This window comes from Aquarana catesbeiana, linkage group LG01 (assembly GCF_042186555.1).
Source record: "Aquarana catesbeiana isolate 2022-GZ linkage group LG01, ASM4218655v1, whole genome shotgun sequence".
Lineage (NCBI taxonomy): Eukaryota > Metazoa > Chordata > Amphibia > Anura > Ranidae > Aquarana > Aquarana catesbeiana.
Window position 1 is genome coordinate 522,771,246 of NC_133324.1, and position 13,659 is coordinate 522,784,904.

General features: G+C 40.9%; 1 protein-coding gene across 4 annotated transcripts in view; it reads right to left on the reverse strand.

The window, feature by feature from the left end:
• Window positions 1-13,659, reverse strand: part of TJP3 (tight junction protein 3) — a 384,009-nt gene that overhangs the window by 229,328 nt on the left and 141,022 nt on the right. For all 4 annotated transcript variants that reach the window (XM_073594320.1, XM_073594307.1, XM_073594328.1 and 1 more), the window contains 4 exons: window positions 11,193-11,317; window positions 11,007-11,109; window positions 3,945-4,533; window positions 3,681-3,784 (listed from right to left, as the gene is read on the reverse strand). In XM_073594320.1, coding sequence (XP_073450421.1) covers window positions 3,681-3,784; window positions 3,945-4,533; window positions 11,007-11,109; window positions 11,193-11,317 — 921 coding nt within the window. The remainder of the gene's footprint in view (window positions 1-3,680; window positions 3,785-3,944; window positions 4,534-11,006; window positions 11,110-11,192; window positions 11,318-13,659) is intronic.

Sequence of the window (13,659 nt, forward strand, 5' to 3'; positions counted from 1 at the left end):
GGCTGATCGGGGAGTATATTGCCTAGCACAGGGTCATGTTGGAGAATATTCCAATTTCTTTTGAAAATATTCTGAATCTCAAAAGCCTTGTTGGTGTACTGGGTAGAGAATCGAACCTGTTGGATATCAGGGGTGGTCTGGAGTAGAGGTTCTTTGTTACCATCTGGTGGATTATCGTAAAGGGCCAAATATTTGTTAAGGGCTGCCTCTATATGACTTGCATCATAACATTTTTCTTTACACTTCTGTGTAAGAAGCCTACTCTGTTCTAAGTAGTCTTTTTTGGTACACGTGCACCTCAGGCGAAAGAATTGTCCATAGGGGACATGATGTATCCACCTTGGATGGTGATTACTTTTCGCATGTAGGTATGAATTACCTCCACTAGGTTTAAAATGCGTTTTAGAAAAGATATTACCATCTAAGTCCCCCTGGAGTTCTAAGTCCAGAAAGACTAGACACTTTTCGTCTATGACATGGGTAAATTCTATGGCGAAGGAGTTCTTCTTACAGTGTTCTAGAAAATTATGATCATGGTCTGATCCGTCCCAGATTATAAGAATATCATCGATATATCTGGCATACAGGTCCAGGTTTGCCCCAAAAGGATTGTTTTTCCATATATAGGCATTCTCCCAAAAGCACAAATATATTTGCGTAGCTAGGGGCAAACCTGGCCCCCATAGCTGTACCCCTAGTCTGCAAAAAATATTCACCCAAGAAAGAAAAATAGTTATGTGTAAGGGAGAATCCAATACAGTCCAACAAGAATTTAGCTTGTAAGGGGTTCAATCTATCATCCTTTAGTAAAAAATGATTAGGCCATATGTATGGTCTATTGATGTATATAACAAGGCCACGTCCAGGGAGAGCCATCTGTAGCTAGGCTGCCATTTAAAATTAGAAAGAATTTCGAGCATATGGCCAGAGTCTCTTACAAAGGATGGTAGATTGGTCAAAATATCCTGCAAGAAATAATCAATGTAACATCCCAGGTTACTAGAGAGACTATCGATCCCAGCTATTATTGGTCTACCCGAGGGATCTGTAAGGCTCTTGTGCACCTTGCGTATATGGTAGAAATGTGGGGTCACAGCATGCCTGTTATACAAGAAGAAATATTCATTTTTTGTAAGAACTTCCTTCAATAATTCCTTATCTAGAAGTGTTTTAAGCTCCTTTGTGTAATCCACTGTAGGATATTTTCTTAGTTTGGTGTAGGTTTCAGTGTTGCCCAAAAAGTCTCCTTGCCTCAGCTATATACTCATTTTTATTTTGAATAACGAGGCTTCCACCTTTATCAGCCCTTCGAATGATTACATCCCGATTTTGTTTCAGGCTGCCTATAGACATGAAGTAAGGGTCCACGTTTTTGGTGCTATTTTGCTTATTGTTGTAATTGAACTTTGTTTTAAAAGTATTAAAAACCATATCATAAAAAGTAGAAATACATCTCCCTTTTGCCCAATGGGGGAAAAATAGAGAATTTGGGTCTAAAAAAAAGGTATGGACTATTGCACTTTCACATGAGGGACCAGCCTTTGGTTCCAGAAATTATCTGTCCATCAGGTTGTGCCTCTAAATATAACTCTTCTAGAATATTTAGTATGGAGTCCTCCTCTACACTTGTTTCAGAGGGTGGCAACGCCTCATATTTTGCTCCAATGTTGTTACCAGTGCTGTTTTCACTTCCGGCTTCTTTGAACATATATCATCTTTGGATAGTGAATTAACGTATATGTTTTTTGAGATCGATAAATAACTCAAATAAATTTAGTGCACTGGGTGGAGCGTAGTTGAGGTTCTGTCTGGGCACCCCTCCAGACAGAACCTCCTCGCCACTGAAGTGGGGGTTTGTCGGCCATGAGGGACGCTGCGACTCGAGCTGTGACCCGGTCGTATGCGACCTCGCGAGACATTTAACTCGCAGGGCCAGCCCCCGTCCAGTGGGGCTATGTTGCGGCCAACCTAGCACGTAGCTGCAGTCTGCACACGTTCGCTGGCCAGACTGGGGAGATCACTAGATCAAGTGTCCAGCCCGTCGCCCAGTCCGGCAGTTGATTGCAGGTCTCACCGGAAAAAATCCAGGAAAAAAAAACACAACAAAAAAATAAAAATTTGCCAGGACTAGAGATCTCAGCAGGGAACTAGGTCCTTACTCCTGACTAGGCAGAAAAAAAACTGAAGGCCTGTAGCAGAGAGGGACTGTCCATGGGTGTAGCCAAGTCTTTTTTTTGCCTAGTGCCCTACTCTCGTAGGGGGTGATATAACCCTATGATTTTGAATAAGGAAGCGCTGTGTCTGTCAATGGACGAATGATAAATTTATTTTTATTCACTACCTAAAATTTGTTTATCCACATCAAGTTGGCCGTTTCAAAGAGAACTTTTTATGCGATTCTGATTATATTCACTTTAGTGCTTCAGTGTCTGCAACACTAGATCTTTATAAAACTAAATTTACCTAACCTAACTAGCAGCAGGGAGGGTGCTACATCTAGGGATGGTGATACAGGGGAAATGGGGGTATTTCCCTATGGGGTAATCACAGAGTAGGGTGTGGAATATAGGGTAAACGAGTCTCAGAAGGAGCACGTAGAAACCCAGGCACAGACCATCCTGTAGCGAAGCCCTTGTGTCAAACGTTTGGGAGGAAGCACCCAAGTACCTTATAAGGGGCTCTAGGTGGAAGTAGGGTTTGGGATCCATAGGGATGGACAATGGCCCTATACCTGTATAGTACCTTGCGGCTAACTACATATGTTGGCGAGCACCCATGCAGGATCCAGTGCCCAAAGCAACATTACAGGCTGTCCCCACAGGCTTTTCAGAGTTTGCACTGATCTAGATTAACTGACTCTATTGTATTAGAAGGCAGTGGTAAGTTAACTTAAAGTGGTTGTAAAGCCACTTGTCATGTCCCTGCAATCCACTCTGTTAGGCAACAATATGTGCCCCACCGTATGTTCTTAATATTTCAGAGCGCTTCCCAGCTTCCTGGACTGAACAGCTACAGTGGGAGGGGCTGAGAACTCTCTCCTCCTCTCTTTCCCTTCTCCCGGCTGCAAACGTCGTAGGTAGATATTGGCTATTTTTTTTTTTTTTTTTAAAAAAGGGAAATACAGTGGGGCCCATATAGCTACTCAACATTGTGGATCGTAGGGACATTACACTTATGAAAGCAGCAGGAGGATCAGGGAGTGGATGGAGCTGACAGGAGGGGAGGGGGGAGAGGAAAGAGGAAAGCTATGGATAACAGAGGCGCGAAAATTGACCATGGTGTCAGGGCTCAGCCACCATAATAAACCGTGATCAGTTTACATGGGGGAGGGCAGAACCAGGCAGGCTCAGCCAGGTATTTTAGGCGATAGAAAGAGCCAAATTGCACAGCACAAACACTGTGCTTTATAACATGCTTTAAAGGAATAGGATCCATTTTATTTTTATTTTTTTAGGATTACAAACACTTTGGATTCTTCATTCAATTACTTAAAGGATAAAATAATAGTTGTATTATTAAAGTGATTCTTGCATAAGGGAGATGATCCATCACCTTAGGAAACTAGCACTCATGACTCAGGACTCATGGAGTGGGGTGGGGTTATGAGGGAGGAGCCCAGCATCCCAAGCCTGTGTCCTGTACTGTATGATCAAGATTTAAAAAAAATGGTTTTAAAGTACCTTAAGAATTAGGTCTCCCTCCTGTAGGGACTTTTCCTGAGCAGCCAGCCCCGTGTCTGTAATATGTTTAATGAAGATTTGACTACCAAGCTTCAAGCCATATTCTGCAAAAACACAACAGAAACAAATATATTGAGGTAAACAGGTAAATGCATTGAGTTTAAATGTTTGGGTAGGAAAGACCTAATATGTTATAAATTGCAGAACAGAATGGAAAAATTATGGAGCATTAAAGCAATCCTCTGTTAGCAATGCGGAACATACCTTGTTTTTCTGTTTGTTTCACCAATATAGTTTTTACAGGTTTGGATGGTACATCCTGAATCGGCAGTCGCTTGAAACCAGACACAAGTTCAAGGCCACTAAATGGCCTTTCAACAATATCACTTCCCAGGTCTGTTCTTGAATAGTCTGCTGCATCACTTCCAGAGTACCCCCTGCCACTACCAGTCTCTCCCCATCTGTTTGAGCCAAATGACTCCCTGTCAGAGACCTGTTTCTCCTTTCCAGTTCTCCTCCTTGAATAATTTCCCACTCCACTTCCACCACTCTTTATTCTGTGCTGTCTCGAGTGGTAAGAGGAACGATGAGTAGATCCACCCGAGCTTCGTCCACTGGAAGAATCCCCTTCATAGCCTCTTGCTGTATCCTCATGGGGCTCTCTGCTGAAACTCCCATATCTCTCTCTCCAAGCTACAGAAAAATCAGTTTCTTCTTTTCCTTCTTTGTCAAGGGAACTTGAATGCATGAGCTCTGATGTGTGTGACAATGTGGAGCTGCGAGGAAGGCCTGTGGAAATGGGGAGTACAGAGTTGCTTGCAGGAAGTTGAATTTTTCGAGGACGTTTCACAGTCTGTGGTGTGCAAGAAGATGGAAAATGTGAAGTTTTAAAAATGGTTAAACAAAATTATTTTGAATTACTAACTTGCAATACTTTTATATTAAAGCATAGAAACCATAGTTATATCTCTTAAAAAAAAAAAAAAAAAAAGTGTCCAGTAGCAAAATATTGATGCACTTTCAAGTCAAACTCAAAAATCAGTAAACACATACAGAAGAAGAGGACACAGTACCACCACAGGACTTTACATTTTAACTTTGCAACGCTTGAAAAAAAAAATATATATATATCATTAATATGCAGGGCACAGCGACAGTGTCTCTGCAAAGGTCATCTCCTGGCCTTATAATTACCTTAATTGCTCTACCCTCACAGCTCTGTGCTCCTCCACTGCCAGCAAGAATACATGGCACTTCAAGGTATAGGAGAAAATGTGACCTGCTCTCCTGTGACAGTGCTCAGGCCCAGTAGCCAATCGTTAGGATAATTGTGGTCACGTGACACGGGGGGGGGGGGGGGGGTTTGGTGTCTAATTCGTAAGTGCAACTTAAAAACCACTGCTAACCAATTAGTTTCTTTTAATAGATCATTTTTAAAAAACAGATTTTCTAGTTGGGATATGAGTTGAAACATCTAAAATAATGGAGATTCAGTGAATAAAATTGCCTTGCTAAATATAGTTCATATCATCAAGAAATCATTCAAGTCCCATGGTGATCAATGTGAAAGTTATAATTAGAGAAAGCAACTTTCTATCATCCGTTTCAAAAAAAAAAAAAAAGACACTCTTACCAGAGTGAGGTGTATACATTAATCTGGTGACTGTCCGCAAGCTGCAGATCCACATGGTTATTCTTACTAGTTTCTCATCCAACCAAAAAAAAAAAAAAGACATCCCAGGCACATAGGAAAGAGCCAAGGACAACCACATAGCGTAAAACCCTTTAAAACACTATTTATTAATAATAGCAAGTGAACAACAAGAGAAAGCTCTTATTGTAAGAAAAAAAACGCTCCCAGGATGCAATACAAACACTTCCTAGTCGGGAAGAGCGTGGCAATGTCACAAGTGATGGCTCTACCCTACGTGTTTCTTCAGAACTGATGTCATCAGGGGCACTGAAACCAGCATAAAATTACCACGCATTTATAATATATATATATATATATATATATATATATATATATATACACACATATACACACACACACACACACACACACATATATACATACACACACAGGAAAACACCATCACTAAATTGCCCAATTGCAAGCCAGGCCTTGAGGTAGTGAACCAAGCCACATTCTGACTTAAACTTTAAACCAGGTCTCGGTGTCAAGAAACTTTCTAAACACAAGTCTCAGTAGGAAATGCAAAACCTCAGTCAAGCCATAATTAATCAATTAAATTAATACAACTGAAAAAAAAATGAATATTACAATTAAATATGAAGAAGTCTAAATGATAACAGACATCCACAAAAAAAAAAAAAAAAAAAAAAAAAAAAAGACAGGTTGCCCCCTATTGAACATTCTGTAAAAATACAACAAAATGGCCATAGTAGAATACAAATACAACTATTAAAATGTAATTTACATCAACTATATATCTATCTCAAAATACTTTAGGAGGTATGTTATATAACATTTACTCAAAACAAAATGGAAATTTTTATCTAAATATTGAGCAAAAACTATACAGTCAATGCCAAATATATTGGCACCCCTGCATTTCTTTCAGATAATGCACCACTTCACCCAAAAAATTGTTGCAATTACAAATGTTTGAGCATTCTCATGTTTATTTCTTTTGTTTGTATTGGCATGACACAAAAAGTAGTGAGAAACAAAAAGCCAAATCTGACACATTCCACGCAAAACTCCAAAAATGGACTGGACAAAATTATTGGCAATAATTTGATAGTTGGTAGCACATGCCCTGGAAAAAAAAAAAAAACTTAAATCAATTGCGTCCTGTAAACATCAATGAGTTTCTTACACATCTTTACCGGAATTTTGGACCACTCTTTAACCAACTGCTCCAGGTCTCTCAGATTGGAAGGGTTCCTTCTCCCAAAGAGGTGCTGTTTTGAGATCTCTCCACAGGCACTCTTTGAGATTTAGATCTGGACTCATTGCTGGCCAGTTCAGTACTCTCCAGCACTGTGTCTTAAACCATTTCTGGGTGCTTTTTGACATGTGCTTTGGGTCATTGTCCTGCTGTAAGACTCGTGACCTCTGACAGAGACCCAACTTTCTGACACTGGGCCCTACACTGCACCCCAGAATTCTTTGGTAGTCTTCAGATTTCATAATGCCATGCACAGTCAAGACATTCAGTGCCTGCAGCAGCAAAGCAACCCAAAAACATCAGTGAACCTCTACCATGTCTTACTGTAGGGACTGTATTCTTTTCTTTGAAGGCCTCATTTTTTTCTGAAAACACTAGACTGACAGGCTTTACCAAAAAGCTGTAAATTGTTTCGTCTGTCCACAGCACATACTCCCAGGATTTTATCTTCCTCAGTTAAGTTTTGCAAAACTCTAATGCCCCGTACACACGGTCGGACATTGATCGGACATTCCGACAACAAAATCCATGGATTTTTTTCCAACGGATGTTGGTTCAAACTTGTCTTGCATACACACGGTCACACAAAGTTGTCGGAAAATCCAATCATTTTGAACGCGGTGACGTAAAACACATACATCGGGACTATAAACGGGGCAGTAGCCAATAGCTTTCAGCTCTATTTATTCTGAGCATGCATGGCACTTTGTGCGTCGGATTTGTGTACACACGATCAGAAATTCCGACAACGGATTTTGTTGGTGAAACGAAGAAAATCCTGGATAGCCGCACTCTGGAAAAGGAACATCTTTATTGAAGTAAAAATCCAAAATACAATCAATACGGAGGAATGTACAGGGTAATGGATACGCTAACGCGTTTCACATCATAGGATGCTTATTCGTGAGCTACGAATAAGCATCCTATGATGTGAAACGCGTTAGCGTATCCATTACCCTGTACATTCCTCCGTATTGATTGTATTTTGGATTTTTACTTCAATAAAGATGTTCCTTTTCCAGAGTGCGGCTATCCAGGATTTTCTTCGCTTCACTGCCATTCACGCAAAACCAGCACCTGGAACCAGTTCACAATAGGGCGGTACAGCTTCGGATCAGGGAGCGTTTGAGAGCTGCATCTCTTTCCCTTCACCTACCTAACGGATTTTGTTGTTGGAAAATTTTATAGCCTGCTCTCAAACTTTATGTGTCAGAAAATCCGATGGAAAATGTGTGATGGAGCCTACACACGGTCGGAATTTCTGACAACACGGTCCTATCACACATTTTCCGTCTGAAAATCCGACCGTGTGTACGGGGCATAAATCGTTTTTTTTTTAATGTTTCTGTGTAGCAGTGGGGTCTTCCTGGGTCTCCTACCATACTGTCCCTTTTCATTCAGATGAAGACGTATAGTGCGAGCTGACACAGTAGTACCCTGTGACTAAAGGTCCACTTGGATTTGTCTGGAAAGTGGTCAAGATTCTTTATCCATCATTCAAACAATCCTTTGTTGCAATCTTTGATCAATTTTTCTCTTTCGTCTACGTCCAGGGAGATTAGCTACAGTGCCATGGGCTGTAAACTTTTTCACAATGGTGTGCCCAGTGGACACAGGAATATTAGGATCTCTGGAGATGGACTTTTTACCTTGAGATTGTCCATGATTTTCCACATTTTTTGATCTCAAATCCTTAAGACAATTCGTTGCTTCTCTTTCTCTTCTCTATTCTTCGTTTGGCACACAGACACACACAACAGAAAGGTTGAGTGAATTTTTCACCATTTTAACTGGTTGCCGGTGTGATTCCTATATTGTCAGCACGTGTTACCGGATACAGGTGACCGATTACAAATTACAGGAGCATCACAAACTTGGAATGCAATTATTTCTTACAACTTTGAGAAGGTGCCAATAATTTTGTCCAGTCCACTTTGGAGTTTTGCCTGGAATGTGTCAGATTTGGCTTTTTGCTTTTCCACTTGTGTGTCATACCAATACAAACAAAAGAAATAAACATGAGAATGCCTAAACATTTGTAATTGCAACAATTTCCTGGTGCAAAGTGGTGCATTATCTGACAGAAATGCAGAGGTACCAATATTTTTGTCCATGACTAACTCAAATAGGAAAAAAAAAAAATATATGAGAACACACCTTAATATAGAAGGAAAAAAATAATGGGCGTACAATAAATATTTTTAAAAAACCATGATAAATTAAACTTATATAAAACACAGATTCAGGGCTAGTTCATACCACATACAGTCCAGTGCAGTTTTTTTCTGCATCAAAAAACCACATGGAAAGTAGGTTATATGGTTTCCATTGGCATAGATCACACCAGTGCAGTCAGTTCCAGGGCTTTCCAGTTGCAGAAAAAAAAAAAAAAAAGTACATGCTGCATTTTTCCTGCACTGGAACGCATCAAAAACGCACTGGAACGCATCAAAAATGCACTGGACCCTAGTATACTGAAAAAAAAATAAAGGAAACTTTTTTAAAAAAAACACCTGGAATGCATCCAGAACCACATCAAAAACGCAACAAAAATGGACCGGAACGCATCAAAAACACGTTAAAAACGTGCATGCAGAAACTCATCTGGAATGGATCTGGGGTGCGTTTTTGTGGTGTAAACTAAAAGTGACAGTAATAGGAATTGGGACATTAAAATATATCAGACCAGACAAATGGGATGTTAAGCATTATTGATAAATACATTAACATCCCACTCTACATTCAAACCACTCTACATTCAAAAGCAGAACTTCAGTTTTTTTTCATCTTTCCATCTATTAAATCATCTGCCCTTATTGTTTTAACTTTGGATAGTAAGACATATTTTTTCTGCCAATAAATACCTTATACAGCCCACTTCCTGTTTCTTGTCTGGAAAAAAAGTCTAGGCTTATGACATGCACAACTCTCGTGAGAGTTTGCCAGGAGGGAGGGGAATGGGTCATGACCAATGAGAGCTGCAGAGCTGGAGGTGTGCCTCTGTGTCTGTGTAAATTCAGGAAGTGAACAGGCAGCAGCTTCAGCTGCCACCAGTTAAAATGGTTGCAGCCAGACTGCGTGGAGGGAGATTTCTGCAGCATATTTGGCAAGTAAAGAATCGCAGTATATATAAAATAATATGCAAAGTGGTTGGAGGGAAGCTTCAGAATGGCTAAGATGTTTTATTACAAATTATATGAGCAAACTGCAGTACTTCTTTAATGCCAGTGTTTTCCCGTTCCTCTAAATATATGTGTGTGGTGTTTGGTAATGGGTTCCGTGCCCCCCATGGCATCAGTCCTGACAAAACGCCTAGGGTGGAGCAATCACTTGTGACATTGCCACGCTCTTCTTGACTATGAAGTGTTCGGATCGCATCCTAGGACTGGAGTTTTACGATAACCGCTTTCACTTTTTACTCATGTGAGTGGTTAGCACCTTTTAATAGTGTTTTAAAGGGTTTTTCGCTATGTGGTTGTCCTTGGCTCTTTTTCTAGGTACCTATGGGATGTCTTCTCTGGTCAGATGAAACACTAGTATGAATAACCATGTGGATCTGCAGCTTGTTGACAGTCACCAGATGAATGTATACACCTTTTGATGCAAGTGCCCGTTACTCTTTTATTAATAAGAGTCCATTCACTCTGGTAAGAGTCTTTTTTACCCAAGGTGGTGGTACAACTGGTGTTTGGAATGGATGATAGAAAGTCATAATCTCCAATTACAAACTTTAACATTGATCACCTTGAGATTTTTATGATTTCTTTAGGATATGAACTATATGTTTTGATTTAGAAAACAAAGAGTGCAGTGCTAAATTAAGACAGACATGTGATGAACATACACAAAATTATTCAAACAAATCAAGTAAATTCACAGAAGTGCAATTCCATAGAAATGTCCATGAGCAATCTGTGCAATTGCACATAAACCATCAGAATGAAAAAGTGAAAGTAATGAAGATACGATAGGGCAAGTATCACCAGCCAAGAAACACAACCGCGCTTACCAGAGGACTTGTGACCCCCCAATAAGAGTGGTCCTATTGCGCTTTGATTACAATAACCAAGCCAGAGAGCCAGGCCTCCTAGATATCCTCTACTGTCACTAGATAATATGCTCCATAGAGATGGATGCATAAAAGCCAGGAAGCAAAGCCCTCTTGTCCAGCTCAACTTTAGACCATCCTGACCCTCCCGCCTGTCCTCTGTACTGAGAATCACATGGAATGTCTGCAGACACTGAGAATAGGTTTGGATTTATTAATTTTAATATGTACACACATTAGCACAGTAATTTTATTAACTGAATCTGCAATTTGGGTCTAATTGTTATTGCCAGCTGCTATTTTTTACAGGTCCTTGTAGCACGATTTTCCTTATTTTTAATTTTATGTAAAATAATGGCTTACCACATTGGCAGTCTTCGAACAGGACTTCAGTGTGTGAATTGCAAATGATGAGGTCATGTTCTCCAATGAAACCCCGTTCACCATCACAATGCGATCTCTTGTCCTGCAGAATTCATAATATATCAGGGCAGAAAATCAATGACCACAATGAAAATTATGGGGAAATGGATTAATAATTTTGCTTACTGTAATCTACCATCAGCGGGTCCCCCAGGAACAATGTCAGAAACAATGACTGAGTGATCGCTATCTTTGCTACTTGGATGGTCTCTGCCTCCACCGATGGCGATACCAAAGCCTTTTCTAGGGTCCTACAGGCAATTTCAATACATGGAAGAAAATAATGTAAAGTTGTTTTAATTGTCTACACCACCAATAGTCTGTACCAATTATATGTTCAGAATGTTTCATGCAATCAATCTCCATAAAACATACAACTTGTAGAGGTATAACCTGTAGCAAACCCACTATTCTAGAAACGATATGCATCTCCTGCACATTACCCTACCATGACGCTTCTTCAGAAAATGCTATTTGACCCACTTTCACGCTGATCTGCCTGAGAAACGTAGGAAGTTCTTGATTGCATACTTGTTTTAGGTTATTAATCCAAAGTATTGAGGGAATATTGTTGGCATTGTAGCCAAGGAACTGCAATTTAAAGAATACGAAGGCAGCAATGGCAACCTTTTCTGTAAGGATTATTCTAATTGGCCAAATTACAGTGTAAGTAAAAACAAATGAATAGTGTGTAACAGACCTGAAACTAATAGCTAAATACTGGATTTATTGAAATAAAATAATTCCTGATTGAATTGATTTTGGAACAAATTCTCCTAAAGAAAAATAAAAGTCAGTGGCTACAAATACTGTACTAGTAACAGAGACCTAGCAACCCATTAAATCCAGCACCGTCTTACAAGCAGTCGATTCTTCTCAGGGCTTGGATCTTCTGCCACTATCTTGGCTTTAGGAGCTGGCTGTCACTTCACAGCCATAAACCTACTGCGCATGTGCAAGATGGAAGACTGTGAAACTGGGCCTGTAGCCTCCTAGGATGCGACAGTAAAGTAATGTGCACTACCAACAAAAGGTAACTGGCCCTGCCTCCCCTGTCATCCTTTAAAAAAAAAAAAAGACGACGAAGAATAACTTTAATTTTAGCGTAAAAATCTGCTTTACTTCAAACACCAAAACCAAAAGGCATGAAGAATTTGCACAAAAAGCACAAATGTTTCCTTGTTGCCTTCAGTTTAGCTCTGGTGAAACACTAAAGCAGGGGTCAGCAACCCCCGCCATGTGTGCCAGACATGGTACGCAGCCACATTTATGATGGTACGTGAGGGAAGCCTGGAACATTCACCGTCCACTCATCAGCAAAGCCGGCTGGCTACACGGGAGCGAGTATAGCAGGCTCTCCTCTCACTTTCCCTCTTGCTTCTGTTCCTGCCCGCCTCAATTGGCTTTCCTGCGACTGACACAGAGGCAGTGTTGAGCAAGGCCGAATTAAGAGAGGTCTTTGTGGCTTCTGCCCCCCCCATGGATGCTGTGCCCGTGTCAGTTAGCTCTTCTTATCCTCAAACTGCACTCAGCCTCAATACAGGACATGTAGCAGAGCGGCTCCTGCACACAGATGAGATCAAGGATCTGTCTGTAAAAAGAATTTGATCTATAGTATGTGCAGTTGGCTGTTGCAGTTCTGACCTGCGCAATCCTCAGATCAGAAAGGCGGCACCACTGCAACAGCCAGCTACACACCGTAAACATTGAAGTTGTGTCTGTAAAAGAATTAGACCTGATCTGTGTGCAGTGTGGTGAGGAGGAGCTCTGTTGAGTGTCCTTCCATCAGTGGCCCCTGTACACTGCCCTGGTGACCACATCTTCTGCTCCGCTAATCCCTGTTATGCACCCTGCCGAACCCTTCTCTCCTCCCTACCGACCCCTGTCCTCTGCCGTGCTGACTTCCCATCTGCTGCCTTGCTGGCCTCTGTACACAACCCTACAAACTGCTGACTATCTTCTGCTCTGCTGACCTCCCATCCTCTGCCCCTTACCCCTTTTTTTACTGCACCTCAGCATCAGATAGGCTAGATCTGGTCCTGGTGATGATTTGGATGTCCCAAGTTGCCTATTGGGAATTACTAAATTGGAGGTGCAGGAATTGGGACTGATCTGAGATGTAAAGGTGCAGGAATTGCGTGATCCATGATCTGAGGTCTGATGGTGCAGGAATTGGGGTAATTGAGGTTTAAATATAAAAGATTTGGGCTGCTCTGAGGTGGGAAGGTATAGGAATAGGAATGGATCTGGGGTAAAAAGGTGTAGGAATTGGAAATCTGAGGTCTATAGTGCAGGGATTGGGGTGACCTGAGGAGTAAGGATGTAGGAATTGGGGCGATGTGAGGTGTAAAGGTGCAGGAATTGGGGCGATCTGAGGCATGAAGGTGCAGAAATTAGGATGATCTGAGGTGTGAAGGAGCAACGCGCAACATTACTTTCTTACTATTACTGTATTTAAGTCATTTACAGAAATTACATTATAAAAATTCTATTTGTGATTGAGTGAAATCAACCAATCAGCTGGCACTCCCAATTTGCCACACTATGCTCAAGGTTGCCTATCCCTGCACTAAAGTATCAAGTTTATCAATTG